We start from the raw sequence: 23,662 nt of genomic DNA, 5'->3' as shown, positions 1-23,662 counted from the left end.
AATTATATGTAAAATAGACCACCTCGGCAGACTCTGTATGTTTTTTGTTTGTTTGTTTTTTTATTTTTATTTAGACTCTGTATCGTTAAGAACATCACCTCAGAGATATGCTACATAATTGAAACCTTGAGGGAACATGTTTATATGTTCTCTGTTTATTGAGCTGTGCCACATTTCAAAACTCTTACGGCCATTCCTCTTCTGAATCAAGGTGTCGTTAGTTCCTAGTCCTGTCTCTATTTTCAGCACAAACAGCAACAACCTTCAAACTTAGATATCTGAATATAAAAAAAGTTCAAACAGTACAGGGGTGGCTGGGTGGCTCAGTCAGTTGAGCAGCCCACTTCAGCTTAGGTCATGATCTCACCGTTTGTGGGTTCGAGCCCTGCATCGGGCTCTGTGCTGACAGCTCAGAGCCCGGAGCCTGCTTCAGATTCTATGTCTCCCTCTCTCTCTGCTCCTCCCTTGTTTGTGCTCTGTCTCTCTCTCTCTCTCTCTCAAAAATAAATAAACATAAAAAAAAAGTTCAAACAGTACATATAATACAAGAAAAATATTTCTGCAGAACTAGTCATCCTCTCAAAACCAGGGTGACAGGATAAATAAAGCTAAATAAATTGCTGCAATCTTAAGCTGAAGTGGAAGGAATGCTTTATTACAATGCATTAGATATAAAAGTACAGCTTCTGCTTTGGGCACACTCCTGAAAAATTGACTGTAGAATAAAAGTTCCTATACACTGATTTCTACTTTCCCACTGACCATTAGAAAACTATTGTTTTTCCTCTGGGGAAAATCTGGCCCAAGAATTTTCTTTAACTATAGTTTTACAAACAAAACACAAAAATAATTCTTTTATGAGGGACACCTAAGTACCTCAGTCAGTTAAGTGTCCGACTCTTGATTTTGGCTCAGTTCATGATCTCGCAGTTTGTGAGATGGAGCCCCATGTCAGGCTCTATGCTGACAGCATGGAACCTGCATGGGATTTTCTCTCTCCCTCACTCACTGCCCCACTTCCACTATCTCTCTCTCAAAAATAAATAAACTTAAAAAAAAAAAACAAAAGGATTTCCAGGGGCTCCTGGGTAGCTCAGTCAGTTAAGCATCTGACTTCGGCTCAGGTCACGACTCACAGTTTGTGGGTTTGAGCTCCACGTTGGGCTCTGTGCTGACACCTCAGAGCCTGGAGCCTGCTTCAGATTCTGTGTCTTCCCCTCTCTCTGTTCCTCCTCTGCTTGCTCTCGCTCTCTCTCTCTCTCTCTCTCAGAAATAAACGTTAAAAAAAATTTTTTAAAGAATTTTCATATGAAACAAACCAAAATTAAAAACAGGAAAAAAACCCAATTAGATTCACAAATATTAAGTGATGTGACAGACAGAAACCATATTACTTAATGGGGCAGAAACAAAACGTCAGTGTGACAGGCAGGAGTACTCTCCACAAAGTAGACTTACAGTAAATTGTCACAGGTGAGCTATACGGAGTGTCTAGAAAGGCCTACCAACTTTGTCATTAGACAATCTACATTTTAACTAATCAGTCATCAGCTATACAAACATTTTAGTATGAAATTGACTTCATTCCTTCAAAGATTTCAGGGCCTATTATGTACCAGGCAGTGACAATACAACTGCAGATAGAAGGAGATCCTGAGCCTGCAGTCCAGTAAGGAAAGTGACCACTTATACACCATACAGTTACCTCCATCATGAAGGAAGCCCCAAAGCCATGGGGGCGCACAGGAAGGGCTCCTAATTCTGACAAATCAGGGACAGCTTTCTATCATTCAAGCAGATAGATACCAGAGGGCTAAGTAGGACTTGGCTGGGTAATGTCTGAGGGGACGAATGTTCTGGAAAGAGGCAACAGCATGTGCAAAAGCCCACAGGTAAGAATACTGGGCTCCAGAGAAGGCCCTGGAGGACAAGATGGGGGAGCAGCAAGAGAGCTGAGCAGGTGCTGGATTAGGCAGGGCTTTACAGGACATTTGGGAGTCTGGCATTTTCATCCTGGAAGAAGGAAGCGTTCATTGATGAACTTTAAGCAGATGTTTAACCTTTGCGATCTCTTTGCCTGTGTGCTAGAAAACAGAGGGCAAGACTTGAGGTAGGTGACCAGAGACAAAGTTAGTGCAGTCATCTAGGTGAGGAATGTTGGCATAGTCCGGGGTCATATCAGTTATGATGAGAATGGCAGAATGATGCCCAAAATAAATAGAAAGAAGAACCAAAAGGTTAGGAAGAAGTCATGGCTGTCTCCTAGGTTCATGGCTGGACACTGGAGAAGATACATGTTTGGTGAGAAAGAAGAACCCTATTTTGGAACATGTTATGTTTGAAGAACCTACGGATCATGCAATGGCCTTATCTAACAGAGAGCTGTCATAATGCCAGTAACTGACAAGAACAGAACATTTTATTATGTACTGACACTGTCCCACACCTTATTTTATCACATTTATTAACTCAAAACCTCACAATAACTCTATCAGGTAAAAACTATACCTTTTATCTCTATATTACAATTACAGAGATGGAGGCACAAAATGTTTACAAAATTTCCCTAATTCACTTGACCAGTAAGGGCCTGAGTCCAGATTCAAACCCTTACATTTGGCCTCAGTCTGTGCTTTTCACCAAAGGCTGCTATTGTCTCTCCCACATGCATCTCTGAGGCTCAGCAAAAAATATGCAGCCTGCATGGAAACACTGAGCATATGGGAATACATACAAATCACCCAGTAGAGCATACAGAATGAAAAGATAAAGGGGCTCAAGAAAGACCCCAGGCATATGCCTAAGAAGAGCCCACAAAGGAAACTGGGGTGTGGGCACAGAGGTAGGAGAAACCTTTGGGACACTGTGGTATAACCAAAAGCAATACAGAAAGGGACATGAGGAGGCAGTAAAGCACAGTGTCAAATGCATCAGATGTCTGTGATGCTGGGGTTGGAGTTTATTATTTTTTGTAGCAGGGATTGGCAAACTACAGACTGTTTTTGCATGGCCCAACTAAAAATGGGTTTTACATTTTTTAGATGGTTTAAAAAAAAAGGAGGAAGGGGGTGCCTGGGTGGCTCAGTCAGTTAAGCGTCTAACTTTGGCTTGGGTCATGATCTCACAGTTCATGGGTTCGAGCCCTGCATCGGGCTCTGGGCTGGCAGTGCACAGCCTGCTTGGGATTCTCTCCTTCCCTCTATTTCTGCTCTTCCCCAACTCATGCTTTCTCTCTCTCTCAAATAAATAAATTAAAAAAAAATGTTTCTCATTTTTAAAAAAAGGGAAAAATATGTGACAAGAGACAATATGTGGCCCTCAAAGGCCTAACATACCTACTATCTGGTCCTTTACAAAAAAGTTTGCATGACGACTTGTGACCTTGGCAAGAACAGGTGCAGGGGAACAGTGGAGGCAAAAATCAGACTGCAGGTTACTGAGGAATATAAGGGAAGTGATGGAAGGATAAAGTAATTCTTCCATGATGTCTAGCTGTGAGGTAAGAGCGTCAAGGAGATAGGAGAGAGGGAGAAGTTTGTTTGCCGTAAAGATGGAGGCAATACCAGGGAAGAAGCCACCACAAGGGAATGGATGAAAACATAGGAAAGAGAAGATGCTACTGAGCAAGGCCCTCCTAAAAGGGGAAGGATGTAGGATCTAGAACACAGAAAAGAGGAGGAACCCCACTTTTGAGATAAAAGGAAGGCAGAAAAGAGTGACTGCAGACAAGTTTGTAAGGCTGCAGGCATGAAGGTGAGGAATATCTCAGTTTATGGCTTTTGTTTCTCCAATCATTTGCTGCCAGCAAGGGGGAGTAACAGGATCAGGGATTTAAGGAACAAGCGGAAATTTTGAAATGTCTGCAGCTACAGAGTGTACAGTCTAGAAAAACAAGGAATGCAGAGCAACCTCAACACCCGGTTAATGCTGGAGACCACAAACCACATTTACATGACCTGTATGCTGCAAGCCACAACTATTTTCCAGATAACAAAATGTATCGCTTCAAGAAATGAACTTCGACAGGAATTTAAATGCCTTGCAGCTTACTTGCCTTTCGAAGAGAACATATTTATGTGGCTAAAGCACAGGCTTTGGAATCAGAGATCAGGGTTAGAACCCAAACTGTCACTTATTAGTTGTGTAATTTTACTTGAATTACTTAACCTCTCTGTGCCTCAGTTATGAGAAAGATTAAATGAGATTTATAAAATACATTAGTATAGTGGTTTACAAAAGAAATGGCTCAATAAATGATCATATTATTATATTGTTATAATGAGCAGCAATGATAGTATTTTGATATTTCACATTACTGTCAGGAGATGGGTATTCAGGAGACTTCTACCTCCACACATCTGCAGCTATATCACTAACCAAGTGACCGCAGCAGGATACTCTGGTTATCAAGTTTCCAATCTGCATAATAAGAGGATCTGACTGTCACTATCAGGGCCTTTCCCATTTGGATAGAGTTAGAAGTGCTCTGTGCTGTGAAAACATGACCTTCCAATCCACCCCATTCCTTGGAATATCACTGTGTAGTACAAAGACCTGAGTCTGAATCCCTCTCTTGTTTCCTGAATGACTGGACCACTTATTTGACATCTTTGTGCCTTGATTTCCTCACCTAGAAAATAAAATAAATCATATGGGTCTTATGGGATTGTGATGATTTAACAAAAAGCATAGAGACAATGGAAACTATTCATCTAGCCCCCACCTCCTCATCTATAAAATGAGAATCATATCAGCCTTCACAGGTGTGACATGTACGTGTGATGTGAGTGAAATGTACACTGTGCCAGTACAGAACCCTTGGTCAAACACAGGCAGCCAATCTTTATTTTCGTGAGGCACAACTCTATTAGGAGAACTTAAGATACAACAAACTGGGACCTCATTAAAAAGCTAAACTTGGGGAGGGGGTATCGCATTAAAAGGTGTTATGAAAACACACCATGCTCCCTTTTCCTCTTTGGTCACACGATTTGACCATCCTTCCCCACGAGACCACCCCAGTGGTTGGGGTAGTCAACAGACGCAAACTCAGGTGTAAGAGTCGAGAGATGCAAAAACGGGGAAATTAGGCTCAGACACAGATTTTAGTGGTACAAAGCTTGCGACTAGAATCCGTGTGCACCGCTCGTCAGTCTGGTTAAAGCTCCCATAGGCACTGAAAGGGGACATTTCGGCAGATCTTCGGTTCCCATCACCCGGCGCTCTCAGCCTGCATGCCATCGAGGTCGGAGCCGCCCAGGAAGGACTATCGTCGCTACCGGATAACGGGTTTCTGCGACCAGCACACCTGGCGGGGCCGCACGTGCGGGCCACCGCGCCCTCCCACTGCACCGGCCGGCGCGCCTCGACACCGACCAGCACTCCCGCCCCACCACCCCCCCACGCCAGCCGGCCCGAGTCTGTGCGCTGCGTCGCCTCCACCCGAGTAGGGGTCGAGGGCCAGGGGCTGGAGGTCTGGGCAGCCGGCCAGTCAGCGGCTCCCGCCGGGTCCCTGGAGAGGTGGGGTGGCCGGGGGCGCGGCTGACAGAGGGAGCGCTCGACCCGCAATGGAGTCTGCCCGGCCTCGGTGTCAAGAGCCCGGGCCTCACCTGGAAGTGCTCCTGGAAGCGGATGGGGAGGATCTGCGCCATGGCGGGCGCGGTGCCGAAGCGGCAGCGGAGACAGAAGCGATGGTGGCGGTGGCTGCGGTGGCGGCAGCTCCCCTCACGCTCTGAGACGAGCGGCAGCGGCAGCTGCCGCGCAGGCGCATTACCCCGGCCCGCGTCCGGCACGCGTGCCCCACCGCATAGCCCCTGCGCGGAATCACTCCGCCCGCCGCCTGAGGGTCCGCGAAAAGTAGTTCCGCGCGTAGCCGCACTTCCGGAACCCGGCAGTAAGACCGGGTCTGCTCTTCCCTGGGGTGGTGGTCACGGCTGGTGTGCGCGGGAGAGTGGAGGGGTAGTAAACTAACGCCTGGCCGATGGCCTGGGCAGGTGTGCGCGGGAAAGTGGAGGGGTTCCGGGCTAACCCCTGGCTAGTGCCCAGGAGGGTGTGCGCGGGAAGATCGACTAAGTCTCTGGCTGCAGCAAGCCACTGCTCAGGGCAGGTGTGCACGGACGGGGACTAGGCGTGGGATGCCCTCAGCAAATTTCCTGTGGGATAGGGTTTTCAAACAGGTAAACCAAGACTCGGGACTGCCCTTGCCTAGAGCCTACCATATGTAGGGGGTGGCGGGCAATGGGGGAAGTTCTACCTCAAACTCTGGACAGTTGAGAGACACCCTTTTATTCAGGCACAGATGTCCCAAAACCACCGCGAAAGGAATCTCAGAAGTATGTGTACCCCGCTCCTGTAGGGAACCTTTCCTGGCTCATGCAGTTTCTAGACAGTGCTATATGAGAATATCAGTGCGGAGAGCCTGCAAAGATCACACCTAGCAGCAGATGACCAACCCAAGGCCACTGAGGGTCACCTGGATTGTCTGTGGTCACGCAATAGTAGTAGCAGTTCCGGAACTAGAGTCCACACCTGCTTTGCCCAGGGGTCAGTTGCTTTCTGAGGCACCATTTGACGATGTGTTTTGCATGCAGATGGCTCAGCTGCAAAAAAGAGGTTTGTCAGGGAAGGGAAACCTTTGGTATTCCGTGTACGCATTCCCACAGTGTAATGGATACCCTGTATGCTTCATGTTGCTCACTGGTAATTTTAAGAAATTAATAGTCAACCGTGAATAACACAGTGATTGTGCAATTATTTGCTTTATAATCTAGTATCATCCAAAAATGTGTTAAAGAAGAAAACAGACTGCTTACTTTCAAATTAAATTTCTTTTCCAGTGTCAGCCAAAACCTTTGCAGACTGCCCTTTCAACATCTGTGTAGCCTCATCATCTAACAATAGAGCCGACTTTAGCCATGGGTAGTACTACTCAAATCTCTCCATGTTGGCAGTAATGCCTGTGACCCCAAGTACTCTGTACACCAAATGCTTTAGCATTAATAGTATCATTCCCTACACTACCATCTTCCCCCCAGGGAGGGTGAGGCTTAGGGTCAAAACTAAAAACTTACATCCTAGAAGAATTTCAAGAAAATTGTGGTTAAGCAAAATGAAAGGATTGTTAATAAGTCTGGACCTCGCTGTGTGTCTATACTTCTAAAGGAACTAAACATTCTGATTTAAGGATTCTAGTACTCTCACTGCTGGTGAGTGACTTACGTATTATATACTTACATATATAACTGTATATACATATATATATATATATATATATATATATATATATATACACACACACACACACACACACACACACACATATATGTGCATATAAATTGTTCATCAGCAGGTCAAAAACTTGGATAATGCTGTGATGGAAGTGTATGAGGAGGGCAATTTTGTGATATTTATGCATGTACACTTTAGTGTTCTACCAAGTGTATCTATTTTACAGTTACTCTTGCAGACCTTCATCCTACAAATAAAATTCCAAGGAAAATTAGCAGTTCATGGTAAAGATAGATAGATAGACAGACAGACAGTCCCAGACACATAACCACTCAGGGAAACAAGCCACTACAACAAAGAACCAGGAAGACCAAGAAGCAAATACAGACTCACAAAAGTTGAGAAAATGAAATTATCACAAACAACTTTTTCATTATTATATTCAATATATTACAAGAGCTAAGCAACAGCTTAAAAATACTTGTGGGGAAAAAATACATGCAGGAAACCTGAAACTAAAGAATGACCAAGCAGACTTGAAAAAGAACCAAATAGAAATTCTAGAAATGGAAAATGTAATAGAGGACAGTAAAGCCTTGGTACAATATTGTAAGTGGGCCCCAAATTCTCTAATTGTATTGTGAGGTAAAATGAGAATAGAGGAAGGACAAGGATGTGAACTGTATCAGTCAAAATCCAGTTAGGAGACAGAAACCACACTAGTTATTTGAACAGAGGGAATTGAATATAAATAAGAGTTAACATGAAATGAAATTATTAATTAAATAACTGCAAGGGTAAAACAAGAGCTCCAAGTTATCATGGAGTTACAAGTGTAGGAATTAGCTACCACTCCTAGAGCTCAAGGATGAATAGAAAGAACCTGGAAATATTCCAACTTAGAGGAAGTCCTCTGCAGAGCTGGAACTCAGGCCTTTGGGGAGAGGGGCAAGCATCTCTAAGCCTAGAGGAAGGGTCTCTATAAGACTTGTACATACACTGCTAGTGAGGGGCAGTGGAGCCAAGACCCAGACCTCTGAGAAAGAGATGCCCTGAGGCTGGTTCTGTAAGTCTTGGAAAAACATCAGACTGGATTCAGCCTCTTCTGTGAGAATAATCTGTTCTGTCTTGTTGAAGAAGTGTAGCTGAGGTGATGCTCATGGAAACATCCTGTAGTCACTCTCCAGTGTCCTGATGGGCAAAGTCTAATGGAATATTGGCCAGCACAGACGTACAGTTTCCAGAGTCTCAGCCCCAGCACCACAAGGCAGTTTATATAAGCGGGGGGGGGGGGGGGGGGGGGGGCAAAAGGAAAGAGAGCTGAAAGACAAAACTTAATAACTGGCACAGGAAACAACATGTATCCCAATTAAAATTCTCATGAGACTTTCAGATAAGTGAAATAAAAAAGCCCATAGAGGACTTCTGTTTCCAGAAAGCATCAGAGAACTAACAAGGGAATGAATAATTATGAAGCCAATATCCAAGAAAAAAAAGGAAATGAGAGAGGTTGGCCTGGCCTTTGGGATGCTTTCTCCTGAGGAACATCTGCCAAGCCCAGTGGAATGTCTGAGAAGCTAGGACTCCGAGCAGCATTTTTATCACACTTATAACTGTAGGGGGACAAAGTTTAAGTCTGGGAACCATCAAGGAGGTACCCTCATGTATGGTTTGGCGACCACAAATTGTTTGGGATGCCATTCAAATCATGTTAGTCTTTGCCAGCAGCAAACATAAATTCTCTTGGGAGACAGATAACCTCATGATAGGCCTCACATTGTTTCTGCCATTATTCATATGCAGTGATCATGCTCAATCAGAAATAAGTAGATATCCAAGGAGGTAAGACAAATGATTGTAAAACAAGAGAAATAACAGAAAAACAGATCTATAGAGGTCTAGATAACGCAGTTTTCCCAAAGACTTTTTAAGGGCTGTACTTAATTTTATCAGACCTGTGAACTATAAAGATACCCAAATGGGGGCACCTGGATGGCTCAGTTGGTTAGGTGTCTGACTTTGGCTTAGGTCATGATCTACGGTTTGTGGGTTCCAGCCCCATGTCGGGCTCTGTGCTGACAGTTCAGAGCCTGGAGCCTGCTTCGGATTCTGTGTCTCCCTCTCTCTCTGCCCCTCCCCCACTCACCCTCTGTCCCTCATAAATAAACATTAACAAATTAAAAGAAAAACCAAATGGAAATTCTATAACTGAAAAATATAACTGAAATTAAAAATTCAGTGGATAGTGCTTGTTAGCAAGTTATACGTAGCTGGAAAGAGAAAACTAATGAAGTTAGAGTTAGGTCAGAGTATATATCCAAATCAAAGCACAGAGAGAATAGGATAGGAAATACAGAATATAGATGAATAGAGAGGATACAGTAAGAAGATCTAACATACATGTAAGTGGAGTCCTTGAAGTGGAGAGGATGAGGCAGAAGCAATGTCTGAAAGAATAATGGCTTGGAGTTTTTTTAAATTGATGAAATAGATCAAGCCTCAAGTTCCAGAATCATTACATATTTCAATCAGAATTCATTCAGAAAAAGCAGATCACACTTAGGCATATCATAGTAAACTTGCTGAAAGCTTTTAAAAAATCTTAAAGACAGCCAGAGTGAAAAGACAGATTACTTTCTAAGGAGCAGTAATTAAGCTGAGAACTGACTTCTCAAACAATAGAAGCCAGAACACAGAAGAACCATATCTTCAAAATGTGAAGAAAAAAAAGTTAACCTAGATTTTATATATGAAAAAAAAAATCCTTTAGGAATGGTATTTGCAGACAAATGAGATCTGGGGAAGTTAATTACCAGTAGACCTGAACAAAAAAAAAAAAAAAAAAACCACAAAACACTACTAGATTTTCTTCAGGCAAAAATAAAATGACCTCAAATGGAGAATCTGAGATAAAGGAAGAATGAAATTCAATAAGAAGAATGTGTTGGTAAATCTAAATGAAAGATGACTGTATAGCATAAAATAATAATAACAATGCCTCTGGGATGAACAAAATATCAGAATTAAAATTAAAATGTATGAAATCATAGTATGTATCTCAGGAGTGGAATAAGCTGATATAAAGTATTCTCATATCAAAATCCAAGCATCATCTGAGAAAAGGGTATAGAGAATTTAGATTTGTAGTAGATTAAATGACTGGTCCCATGTCTTAATTCTCTGTAGTAGGATTCATCCGTACTCTTGCCATGGTTTTGTCATGAACTAAAGTGCCTCTTCACACCTTGGTTTCAGGTGTAGCCCTGTGACTGTCTTTGGCTGATTGAATGCTGGCAGGCATGATTGAAACAGAGGTTTAAATGCCCTCTATTGTTGGGCTTGCACTCTTGAACTTCTGCTGTATCCATGAGTACATGTCCCCAGTAGCCCCGGCTTTTCAGCTTGAAGCTCAGAATGGAGCATGTGGAGAAGAGCCAACCCCAATCTGAAGCCTGGATGCAAGATTAGTCAAGATCATCCAAACCCCAACCAACCCACAGACCTAGAATGAGATTAAAAAAAAAAAGTCCATGTGGTTATAAGCATAAGACATAGAGAGGTTGAGGCTGTTACATTATTGTGGCAATGTGATAATTGCATTATTGTGGTATTATTAACAGATACAGAAATTGGTACCTGGAAATGATGTACTTACATATCAAAACCCAGAAATATATGGCATTTCTTTGGGACCAGGTGGTGTGGTAGTAAGAAGCTGTTTAACAAAACTGAAAAAATGGAGATCTGTCTTATTAACTGACAAAATTGACTCTGGTATATGTTACAGGTTAAACTATGCTCCTCTGAAATTCATATGTTGAAGTCCTAACCACCAGAATATCCGAATGTGACTGTGTTTGAACATAGGGTCTTTAAAAAGGTAATTAAGTTAAAATGATGTCATATGGGTGGACCTAATCCAATCTGACTGGTCTTTATGAAAAGAGGGGATTAGGACACACACACAGAGAAATGACCATGTGAGGACACAGGGAAATGAAGGCCATCTACAAGCCAAGGAGAGAGACCTCAGGAGAAAGACCCTGTTGACAGTTTTGTTTTTGTTTTTGTTTTTGTTTTTGTTTTTGTTTTGAACTTCCAGAATTGTGAGAAAATAAATTTCTGATGTTTAAGCCTCCCAGTCTTTGGTACTTTGTTATGGCAGCCCTAGTAGACTGACTATCTTGTGAAAAAGCAAATGTATCTAATGAACTTTTATCAATGGGTGAAAAGAATAAGGCAAATATTGAAAACACGGGTTGCTTCTAGCTTCACTCAATAAGGTTCTACCACATACACACAAAAATGCCCTCAGAAAGTGACCAATTTGCAAGCTGAATTTAAAAGCAATGGTGAGAATGCCAAAGTTGCAACGATGGAAAATGAGACTTTCTAAATCAATCAAATGTGCACCACGCAACCTCAGGAAGAAGTCCATATCTAAAACTTGGCCAGTAAGACATTGGCCCAGGGTAAATATCAATCGAAGGTGTAGCTGTGACATATTTTGTTAGGGTGGCACCTGGTAGAGCCTTTCAGCTGGATAAGAGCGCTCCTATAAAGATTATGTTTCTGTAGAAGCCTAATGTGCTCAAAGTAAATTCAGAGACGTTTTGAAAAGAATTTTGGGAATGGTTTTTGGCACGTAGAGTTCACTCATGACTTTGGCACGTGGAATCAAATACATGGAAAGCCCACTGTAATGTATGAATGTTTGTGTCCTCTCCAGATTCATATGTTGAAATCCTAATTCCAAGATGATGGTAGTAGGAGGTAGGTCTTTGGGGTGATTAGGTCATGAGGGTGGAATCTTCATGAATAGTAAGATTAGTGCTCATAAAAAAGAGGCCTGAGAAAATTCCCTTGACTTTTTTACCCTGCAAGGACTCTGAGAAGTTGGCAGTCTGCAACTTGAAAGAGGGCCTTCACCAGAACCCAACCATACTGGCACCTCATCTTGGACTTCCATCCTCCAGAACTGTGAGAACAAATTTTTGTCCTTTACAAATCACCCAGTCTGTGGTATTTTGCTATAGCAGCCCGAAGACTAAGACACCCATAAAGGTTTTGGAGTGGTATTGGTAAAAGCACTGCCACACTAGACTAAAAAGACAGCGATGCTGTTTGAGATGAAAAAGATGTCTGGGCCCTGAACTTTCTGCAGGCTGAGTATGCTAAGAAAGCTATCAACCACTATAAGAGCATTTTCTTTGATGTCTTCTTCAGAAGTGGCCAAGGAGAATGATCTCCCAGAGGGTGGAGCCAAGAAGAGTGGACAATGGTGAACTGGGGAACTGTTCACAAGGAGTATTTCCTACTCACAGGGTAGGGATGCCTGGCAACTTATTCCCAGAGATATTTTGTAATTTTTAAGGGCCAGTGACCATTTTGCCTCTCATTCTTCCACTTTGCCACTCTCATTCTTTGCCACTGGGAGTATTTATTGCAGTACTCCTGTCCCTTTTCCACCAGTGTATGTTGGGTGGTTGGGACAGGGAGAGGGGGCAAGTAACTTGTGTAAAATTTTAGTGTGTACATCTATGTACAGCTGATGTAGATCTTGAAATCCTGGACTTCAAAGGTCATGCTGTGATTAATGGAGATTTTGAGGTCTCAGGATGGGATGAGCATATTTTTCATGCTGAATTAAAATGAATATTTGTGAACAAAAGTGTGGGTTGAGATAGTTTGGATTGTTATTCAAGTAATATTTACTTGCTACCCAATCTCACTATTGAGATGAAGTACAACTTTCCCATGGCAATTTTAGGTTTAGCCATATGACTTATTTGGGCCAATGGAATGTAGATGGAAATGACATGGCATGAGTTCTATAACTGGTCCTTTCAAGACATCAGTTACTCTTCTGAGAGCTTCCTGCTCCATCATGAGCAAAACATGCCCCAGGTAGACAATGTGTCTCCTGTCTGAACCCTCAAAAGAAGTGCATGGACAAAAGACAAAACACAGATCCTGCCCAAGGTTAGGAATATAATAGCATAAAAGCAGGACACCAGATATTGCCCTCAGGGTCAGGATGACTCATCAGCAAGCCAGCTCCACCCTGAGAGGACATCAAGAAAGCTGCTTGGGTGGTTTAACAGGGCAAGGTGGGGAGGACAGAGCTCTCTCTAAGAAGTTGTAACGATAAGCCAGGCCTCCTATACACTGACAGGCCAAATCTGTATCTTTTAATTTGTCCATAAAACCCCAAGCCATGACTTTAGTTTGTGGTGCTCCTAGACTGGTAGTGCCACCTAGGGGCCTGGTTAAAGCAATTCTAGTGACCTTCAGAGAGGCATCTTCATCCTACACCTCAAAACTGTCTTACTGATAATATTCCAAGGAGATTAGTAGCTCACAGTCAACTAATCACCCAAGGAAATAAAGTACAATAGGATAGAACAAGAAGAAATAAAGACAGCAGAAACAGATCCACAAATAACTCAGGGGTTGGAATGATCATTCAGATGGCAAAAAAAAAAAAAAAAAAAAAAAAAAAAAAAAAAAAAAAAAAAAATTACAGTATCTCAAGAATTAAAAAGAAAGAGGACTGCTTTGTGATCCAGTAATTCTACTCCCAGGTACATGCCCAACAAAAATACATAGATATATTAATTAGAAGATGTGTATTAAAACTAGAACATTCATTGTAGTACTATTTATAACACCCCCCAAATTGAAACCACCCAAATGCCAACTGACAGCAGAATAGATGAATAAATTGTAGTGTGGTCACACAGTGGAATATTATAAAGCAATGAGAACAAATGATCTAAAGCTACACACAATGTTATGGAGGAAGTTCACAGACATAATGTTGAATAAAAGAAATCAGACATAAAAGGGGATATTTTGTATGATGCCATTCTTTAAAGAGAAAAACAGGCAAAACTAATTTATGTATAAAAAATAGGTTGGTACTTCTGTTTCGTGGGTTTTGTGACTGGAAAGGGAAGGCAGGATAGGTCAGGGATGCTGTTAATGTTCTTTTTCTTGTTCTGAGTGTTGATTAAATGAGTGTTTTTCTTTTGCGAAAATTCGGTGACTTATTCAATTGTATTTTGTATGGCTACATAACAAATTTCCCCAACTAAGCACCTTAAAATGACAAATAATTACCTCATGCAATTTTTGTATCAAGAATCTCAGTTTTGTACAAGAATCTTGAATTTTGTACAAGAATCTGAATGAGGGGCACCTTTAAGGATCCGACTTCAGCTCAGGTCATGATCTCACAGCTCATGGGTTTGAGCCCTGCACTGGGCTCTCTGCTGTCAGTGTAAATGAAGCCTGCTTCAGTTCCTGTCTCCCTCTCTCTCTGCTCCTCCCCAGCTTGTGCTTTCTCTTGGTCTCAAAAATAAATAAAAACATAAAAAAAAAAAAAAGAATATGAGTAAGCCTGCTTCAGGATCTCTCATGAGGTTGTCCTCAAACTGTCAGCAGGAGCTGCATTGATCAGAAGGTTCAACAGGAGCTAAAGCATTCACTTCCATGCTAATTCACGTGGGTGTCGTCGGTTCCTCACTGGCTATTAGGTGGAAGCCTCAGTTTCTCCAATGGGTCCCTCCAAGGAGTGCCTGAGTGTCCCCATGACTTGGTAGCTGTCTTGTCCCAGAGTGAGTGATGAGAGGGAGAAGGAAAAGGTGAAGGAGAGAAGGAGGGGGAAGAGGAGAGGGAGGAGAAAAATCCCAAAGTCTTTTTTAACAAGGTATCAGACTGACACACTGTTATTCTGCTTTACTATGTTATAAAAAGTGAGTTACTAAGTCTAGTAATTTGGACTTAAATTAGTAGTCATGGGCTTGGAAATTAAGCTTCAGTTTTTGATGGGAGGCGTATTGTATTAGCTTGGGCTGCTATAACAAAATACCATAGATTGAGTAGGTAGCTTAAACAACAGAAATTTATTTCTCACAGTTCTGGAGGCTGGAAAGTCTGAGATCAAGGTGCCACCTGATTCAGTTCCTGGTGAGGGCCCTCTTCCTGGCTTGTAGATAGCTGTCTTTCTGCTGAGTCCTCACCTGACAGAGGTGCGTGAGGGAAGAGAGAAAGGGAAAGCAGGAGGGAGAGCATGTAATGTGCCCTCTGGTTTCCTCTTATAAGGGCACTGATCTCATCATGAGCACTTCACCCTTATGACTTCATCTAAACCTACTTGCCTCCTGGGATGCCTGGATGACTCAGTTGGTTGGGTGTCCAACTTCGGCTGGAGTCATGATCTCATTGTTCATGGGTTTGAACCCAGCATCGGGCAATGTGTTGACAGCTCAGAGCCTGGAGCCTGCTTCAGATTCTGTCTCCCTCTCTCTCTGCCCCTCCCTTGCTCACGCTCTGTCTCTTTCTCTCTCAAAAATAAATGAACATTAAAAAAAGTTTTAAATCTAATTTCCCCCCCAAGGGCATGCGCGTGCACACAGACACACACACACACACACACACACACATTTATAATAAGGAATTGTTTCTTTTTTTTTTTTTTAACGTTTATTTATTTTTGAGACAGAGACAGAGCATGAACGGGGGAGGGGCAGAGAGAGAGAGGGAGACACAGAATCGGAAGCAGGCTCCAGGCTCTGAGCCATCAGCCCAGAGCCCGATGCGGGGCTCGAACCCACGGACCGCGAGATCGTGACCTGAGCTGAAGTCGGACGCTTAACTGACTGAGCCACCCAGGCGCCCCAATAAGGAATTGTTTCATACAGTTAAGGAGGCAAAGGCAGAAGCAGACTGGTCTCAAAAAAAAAAAAAAAAAAGGAGGCAAATTCTCTCTTACTCTGCCTTTTGTTCTATTCAGGCCTTCTGTGGATTGGACCAGGCCTGTCCACACTGGGGAAGGAATTCTGCTTTACTCAGTCTATCAATTCAAATGATAATCTCATCCAGAAACACCCTCACAGACACATCCAGAATAATGTTTAATCGGAGATCTGGCCATCTTGTGACCCAGGCTAGTTGACACATAAAATTAACCATCACAAAAATCAAGGAATTTGTGAACATATTTTTAGAACCACTACAACATGTATGTATGTATGTATCTTCATATATATGTATACAATATTTCATTACAAATTGTTGTAATAAAAGAATCTAGAAAATATCTGCATGGAACAGTAAGCCAAAAGAAACAACCCAGCAAGTTTTTTTTTTTTTTTACAGCTTTATTGAAATATCTCAAACTAGACATATTTAAAGTACAATTTGGTAAGTTTCAGACATATAAATATACCCCCATGAAACCCGCAGCATAGTCAAGATGATGAATCTATCCCTCACCCACAGAAGTTTCCTTGTGACCCTTTTTTCATGTTTTTTTAATGTTTATTTATTTTTGAGAGAAAGAGTGTACACATGCATGTGTGAGTGGGGGCGGGGGCAGAGAGAGAGACAGAGGATCTGAAGCAGGCTCTGTGCTGATAGCAGAGAGCACCATGAGGGGCTTGAACGCACAAACCATGATATCATGACCTGAGCCGAAGTTGGATGCCCAACTGACTGAGGTGCTCCAAGGATTTTATATAAATGGAAGCATATACCTTATACTATTTTTGGTCTGGCTTCTTTCATTCAGCATCATTATTTTGAGATTCACCCATTTTGATGCATGTATCAATCTTGTATTATTTTTATTGCTGAATAACTTTCTGTTATATAGATAGGCCACAGTGTGTTTATCCACTCATCTGTTGATGGACATTGTGGTTGTTTCCAAGTTTTTGACTACTACCAGTGAAACTGCTATGGAACATTTCTGTACAGGCGTTTGGATGTTATGCTTTTACCTCTCTTGGGTAAAAACCTAGAAGTGGAACAGATGGGTCATACAGTAGTTGTACCTTCTACATTTTAAGAAACTTCCAAGCCCAACCTGTTTTCCAAAGGGGTTTTATCATTTACATCTGCCAGCAGCGTGTAAGAGTTGTTTTCCCTACATACTCATCAACACTTGATATGGTCACTCTTTTTAATTTTAACCATTCTAGGAGATGTGTGAAGGTATCTTATTTTAATTTTAATAATTTGCATTTCCATAATAATGATGCTGAACATCTTCTCAGATACTTATTTACTACCTGTGTATGTTCTTTGGTGAAATATCTGCTCAACTTATTTGCCCACTTTTAAATTTTTTTAATGTTTATTTATTTTTTAAGGAGAGAGAGACAGAGTGTGAGTAGGGGAGGGGCAGAGAGAGAGGAAGACACAGAACCCAAAATGGGCTCCAGGCTCTGAATTGTCAGCACAGAGCCCAATGTGGGGCGCAAACTCACCAATGGGGAGATTATGACCTGAGCTGGAGTTGGTCACTTAACCGACTGAGCCACCCAGGTGCCCCATATTTGCCCACTTTTAATTGGCTCATCTTACTGAATAGTAAAATATCTTTGGGGAGGCTGGGTAGCTCAGTCAAGTGTCTGACTTTTGATATGTTCAGGACATAATCTCACGATCTGATCCGTGAGATCCAGCACCATGTGGGGCCCTGTGCTGACAGCTCAGAGCCTGTTTGGGATTATCTCTCTCCCTCAAACTGTGAGAGCACGACCTGAGCGAAAATCAAGAATCAGACGCTTGGGGCACCTGGGTGGTTCAGTCCGCTGAGCGTCAGACTTTGGCTCAGGTCATGGCTGAGTGTAGGACTTTGGCTCAGGTCATGATCTCCCCGTTAGAGAGTTTGAGCCTTGTGCGGGGTTCTGTGCTGATAGCTTGGAGCCTGGAACCTGCTTCAGATTCTGTGTCTCTTTCTCTCTGCCCATTCCCCACTTATGCTCTCTCTCTCTCAAAAACAAATAAACATTAAAAAAAAAAAGTCAGACGCTTAACCAACTGAGCCACCCAGCTCCCCACCCCCCCAAATTTTTTTAAATAGTAAAATATCTCTTTTTTTTTTTAAGATTTATTTATTTTTGAGAGAAAGCACGCAAGCAGATAAGGGGCAGAGAGAATGGGGGACAGAAGATCCAAGGCAGGCTCTGTGCTCACAGCAGCGAGCCTGATGCAGGGCTCAAACTCATGAGCTGGCTGTGAGATCATGACCTGAGCTGAAGTCCGATGCTCAGCCGACTGAGCCACCCAGGTGCCCCAATAGTAAAATATCTTAATATTCTAGATATAAGCCTTGTATTGATTATACATTTTACAAGTATGTTCTCCCAAACTGGGGCTTGCCTTTTTGTTTTCTTTACAATGTTGTGAAGAACAAAATGTCTTCATTTCTTTTGTAGTAAAACATACATAGCTTAATATTTATCATTTAACCATTTATAAGTATTTAATTCAATGGCATTAAATGTATTCACAATGTTGTGTATCAGATTGACTGTGTATACCCAAGATTTTTTCATCATTCCCAGCATAAACTCTGAACCCATTAAAAAATAACTTCATATTCTCTCCTCCCCAGCCCCAGAAACCACTATTTTATTTTTTGCTTTTATGAATTTGCCAATTCTAGGTACCTCATACACGTGGAATAGTATAGTATTTGCCCTTCAGTGTCTGACTTTTTTCATTTAGCATAGTATTTTGAAGGTCCTTCCATGTTGTAGCATATTTCAAAGTTTCATTCCTTTCATGGTTGAATAATATTCTATTGTATCCAAATTAGAAAGAAAGAAATAAAATTATCTCTGTAGGTAACATGATCTTATATGTAGAAAACCCTAAGGATTGGGAAAAAACTATTATAACTAATAAATTTAGCAAAGTAGCAGGATACAAAATCAATAAACAAATTAATTGCATTTCTACTCACTAACAGTGAACAATCTGAAAAAGAAATTAAGAAAACAATTCTGGTTACAATAATATCAACAAGAAAAAAAAACACTGAGGAATTAAGTTAACCAAGGAGGTAAAAGACTTGTAAATTGAATACTATAAAAACATTGCTGAAGGAAATTAGAGAACACATAAGTAATGGGAAAAAACAACTCATGTTCATGGATCAAAAGACAATATTGTTAAGATGTCAATACTAGTTAAGTGTAAATCACTAGTTAAGTGATTTACAGATGCAACACATTTTTTGTTTTTCAGTGTACAAGTTTTCTACTTCCTTGATTAGATTTATTCCTAAATATTAATTTGGGGGAATGCTATTAGAAAATCAAAATCATGATGAGATAACACCTCACAAAGAAGACATCTAGATAGCTAACAGAAGATATCCAGTTGGCTAACAGAAACATGAAAAGATGCTCAACATCACTCATCAGAAGCAAAATACAAATCAAAACCATAATGAGATACCACCTCACACATGTTAAAATGACTACAATTAACAACACAAGAAACAACAAATGGTGGTGAGGATTCAGAGAATGAGAACACTCTTGTATTGTTGGTGGGAATGCAAATTGGTGCAGCCACTATGGAAAACAGTATGGAGGTTCCTCAAAAAGTTAAAAATAGAACTTCCTTATGACCTAGCAATTGCACTACTAGGTATTTGGGTACATACCTATAAAAATGCAGATTAAGGGTTACACGCACCCTGATGTTCATAACATCATTGTCAACAATAGACAAACTATGGAAATATATATATATATATTATATATATATATAATATTGCTCAGTCATCAAAAGGAGTGAAATCTTGCCATTGACAACAATGTGGATGGAGCTAGAGTGTATTATGCTAAGCAAAATAAGGCAGGCAGAGAAAGACAAATACCATGATTTCACTCATATATGGAATTTAAGAGACAAAACAGATGAACATAAGGGAAAAGGAAAAAAAGAGAGAAGGATACAAACCATAAGAGACTCTAAAAGGTAGAGAACAAACTGAGGGTTGATGGAGGGATGTGGGTGGGGGATAGGCTAAATGGGTGATGGGTATTAAGGAGAGTGCTTTCTTGCTGAGCACTGGCTATTACATGTAAGTGATGAATCACTAGATTCTACTCCTGAAAACAATACTACACTATATGTTAACTAACCAGAGTTTAAATAAAAATTTGAACAAACAAGAAGAAAATTAAAACAAAAAACAGAATCTCTTAATTTTCTTTTTGGATTATTGCTGGTGTACCATAAAACACAACAGGTTTTTGAGAATTAGTCTCATACCCTGTAACTTTATTAGATTTGTATATTCACTTTAGTAGCTTTCTTGTGGATCACTTGGCATTTTCTACATATAGGGTCATGTCATCAGCAAATATAGTTTTACCCTGTTCTTTCAATTTGGATGCTTTTTATTTATTTTTATTGTTTAACAGCACTGGCTAGGACTTCCTCTACAATGTGAACAACAGTGGTGGAAGTACACATCCTGAGCTTGTTTGTTTCTGATCTTAGGAGGCAAAGCTTTCATTTTCAGCCACTGAGTATGACATTAGCTGTGGACTTTTTAATGGATACCCTATATCATATTGGGTCATTTTACTTCTGTTCTTAGTTTTCTGAGAGTTTTTATTATGAAAGGGTTCTGGATTTTGTCAAATGCCTTTCCCATACCAATTGGGATTTTTTTCCCCATCTTTCTGTTAGGGTATGTATTACATTGATTTTCTTATCTTTTTTTTTTTTTTAAATTTTATTATTTTTGGGACAGAGAGAGACAGAGCATGAACGGGGGAGGGGCAGAGAGAGAGGGAGACACAGAATCGGAAACAGGCTCCAGGCTCCGAGCCATCAGCCCAGAGCCTGACGCGGGGCTCGAACCCACGGACCGCGAGATCGTGACCTGGCTGAAGTCGGACGCTTAACCGACTGCGCCACCCAGGCGCCCCTGATTTTCTTATCTTGACTCACTCTTGCATTCCTTGGATAAATTCCACTTGATCATGCTGTTGGATTTGATTTAGTAATATTTTATTGAGGGTTCTTGGCATCTGTATGCATAAAGAATATTGATCTATAATTTTCTTTTCTTGTGATGTATTTATCTGGGTTTGGTTTAAAGATAAGGCTGGCCTCATAGAGTGAGTTAGGAAGAGGTCACTGCTTCTTTAATTTATTTGGAAAATTTTGAGAAGGATTTTTGTTAATTCTTCTTTAAATGTTTGGTAGAATTCACTAGTAAAGCCATATGGCCCAGTATTTGTCTTTGTTGGGAAGTTTTAAATTATTTTTTTAGGTTTTTGTTTTGAATTCCAGTTATTTAACAGAGTGTAATATTAGTTTCAGGTGTACAATTTATTGATTCAGCACCTATATACAACACCTGGTGCTCATCGCAAATGTACTCCTTAATCCCCATCACCTATTTAACCCATCCTCTCATCCATCTCCCCTCTGGTAGCCATCAGTTTGTTCCCTATAGCTAAGAGTGCGTTTCTTGGTTTGCCTGTCTCCTTTTTCCCCCTATGATGTTGGTGAAGATGCAGAGAAAGGGCAACCCTCTTACACTGTTGGTGGGAATACAAACTGATACAGCCACTCTGTACCAGTCCTCAAAAAGTCCTTAAAAATGAAGGTCCTCAAAAGTTAAAAATAGAACTCCCCTATGATCCAGCAATTGTACTACTAGGTATTTATGCAAAGATACAAAAATACTGATTTGAAGGGATATACATGCACCCTGATGTTTATAGAAGCATTATCAACAATAGCCAAATTATGGAAAGAGCCCAAATGTCCATCTACTGATTAATGGGTAAGAAGATATGGTGTGTGTGTGCGTGTGTGTGTATAGAGCTATCTCTCTCTCTCTCTCTCTCTCTCTCTCTCTCTCTCTCTCTCATGGAACATTACTCAGTCATAAAAAAGAATGAAATCTTGTCACATACAACAACATGGATGGAGCTGGAGAGTATTACGCTAAGTGAAATAAGTCAGTCAGAGAAGGACAAATACCATATGGTTTTACTCATATGTGGAATTTAAGAAATAAAACAAATGAACATGGGCAGGGAGGAAGAGAGAGGCAAACCATAAAACACTCTTAACTATAAGAGAACAAAATGATGTTCCTGGGAGGGAAGATGGGTGGGGGGATGGGTTAAATGAGTGATGGGGATTAGGGAGGGCATATGTGATGAGCACTGGGTGTTGTATGTAAGTGCTGAATCACTAAATTCTACACCTGAAACTAAAAAAAAGAAAAGAAAGGAAAGAAAAGAAAATCTGGAGGCATCACAATTCTAGACTTCAAGTTATATTACAAAGCTGTAGTGATCAAGACGGTATGGTACTAGCACAAAAGTAGACACAGAGATCAATGAAGAGAACAGAAAACACAGCAATGAACCCACAACTACATGGTCAATTAATCTTCAACAAAGCAGAAGAGAATGTTCAAAGGAAAAAAGACAGTCTCTTCAACAAATAGTATTGGTAAAACTGGACAGCAACATTCCAAAGAATGAAACTAGACCACTTTCTTATACCATACAGAAAAATATATTCAAAATGGCCTAAAGATTTAATTGTGAGACAGGAAACCATCAAAATCCTAGAGAATACAGACAGTAACTTCTTTGACATCAGCCATAGCAACTTTTTACCAGATAGGTCTCCTGAGGCAAGGGAAACAAAAGCAAAAATAAAGTATTGGAACTTTATCACAATAAAAAGTTTCTTCATAGTGAAGGAAACAATCAACAAAACTAAAAGACAACCCATGGAATAGGAGAAGATAGTTGCAAATGACATATCTGATAAAGGGTTAGTATCCTAAATATATTTTTAAAAAACTTATAAAACTCAACAACCAAAAATCAAATAACTCAATTAAAAAGTTGAGTGGGGGGGCGCCTGGGTGGCTCAGTCGGTTAAGCGGCTGACTTCGGCTCAGGTCATGATCTCGCGGTCCGTGAGTTCGAGCCCCGCGTCGGGCTCTGTGCTGACAGCTCAGAACCTGGAGCCTGTTTCAGATTCTGTGTCTCCCTCTCTCTCTGACCCTCCCCCGTTCATGCTCTGTCTCTCTCTGTCTCAAAAATAAATAAACATTAAAAAAAAAAAAAAAAGTTGAGTGGGCAGAAGACACGAATAGACATTTTTCCAAAGAGGATATCCATACGGCCAACAGACCCATGAAAAGATGCTCAACATTACTCATCACCAGGGAAATACAAATTAAAACTACAATCAGGGGCACCTGGGTGGCTCAGTCATTAAGTGACTGATCATTGATTTCTGCTCAGGTCATGATCTCATGGTTTGTGGGATCAAGTCCCGCATCTGTGCTGTCAGCACAGAGCCTGCTTGGGATTCTCTTTCTCTCTTTCTCTCTCTTTCTCTCTTTCTCTCTCTCTCTCTCTCTCTCTCTGACCTTCCTCTACTCATGCTCCCCCACTCTCAAAATAAAATAAACATTAGAAAACTACAATGAGATATCATCCTACACTTGTCAGAATAGCTACAGTTAACACAAAAAACAACAGGTGTTGGGAGTATGTGCAAAAAGGGGAACCCTCTTACACTGTTGGTGGGAATGCAAACTAGTGCAGCCACTCTGGCAAACAGTATGGAGGTTCCT

At 41.1% G+C, this 23,662-nt stretch overlaps 1 protein-coding gene across 6 annotated transcripts in view; it reads right to left on the bottom strand.

Annotated features, from left to right (window-relative positions):
• The window catches only part of CLTCL1 (clathrin heavy chain like 1), a 131,745-nt gene that overhangs the window by 96,635 nt on the left and 11,448 nt on the right, over positions 1–23,662 (bottom strand). For 5 of the 6 annotated variants that reach the window (XM_042909889.1, XM_042909890.1, XM_042909891.1 and 2 more), the window contains exon 1: positions 5,610–5,767. The exons of the other annotated variant lie outside the window; for it this stretch is intronic. In XM_042909889.1, the coding sequence (XP_042765823.1) occupies positions 5,610–5,651 (42 nt within the window). In that variant the 5' untranslated portion in view covers positions 5,652–5,767. Of the gene's footprint in view, positions 1–5,609; positions 5,768–23,662 lie in introns of those variants that run through there. 6 annotated transcript variants of the gene reach the window in all.

The sequence above is a fragment of the Panthera leo genome, chromosome D3 (assembly GCF_018350215.1).
Source record: "Panthera leo isolate Ple1 chromosome D3, P.leo_Ple1_pat1.1, whole genome shotgun sequence".
NCBI classification, from domain to species: Eukaryota; Metazoa; Chordata; class Mammalia; order Carnivora; family Felidae; genus Panthera; species Panthera leo.
The sequence above is the reverse complement of the archived record's forward strand: the minus strand, read 5'-3'. Positions and strand labels throughout refer to the sequence as shown.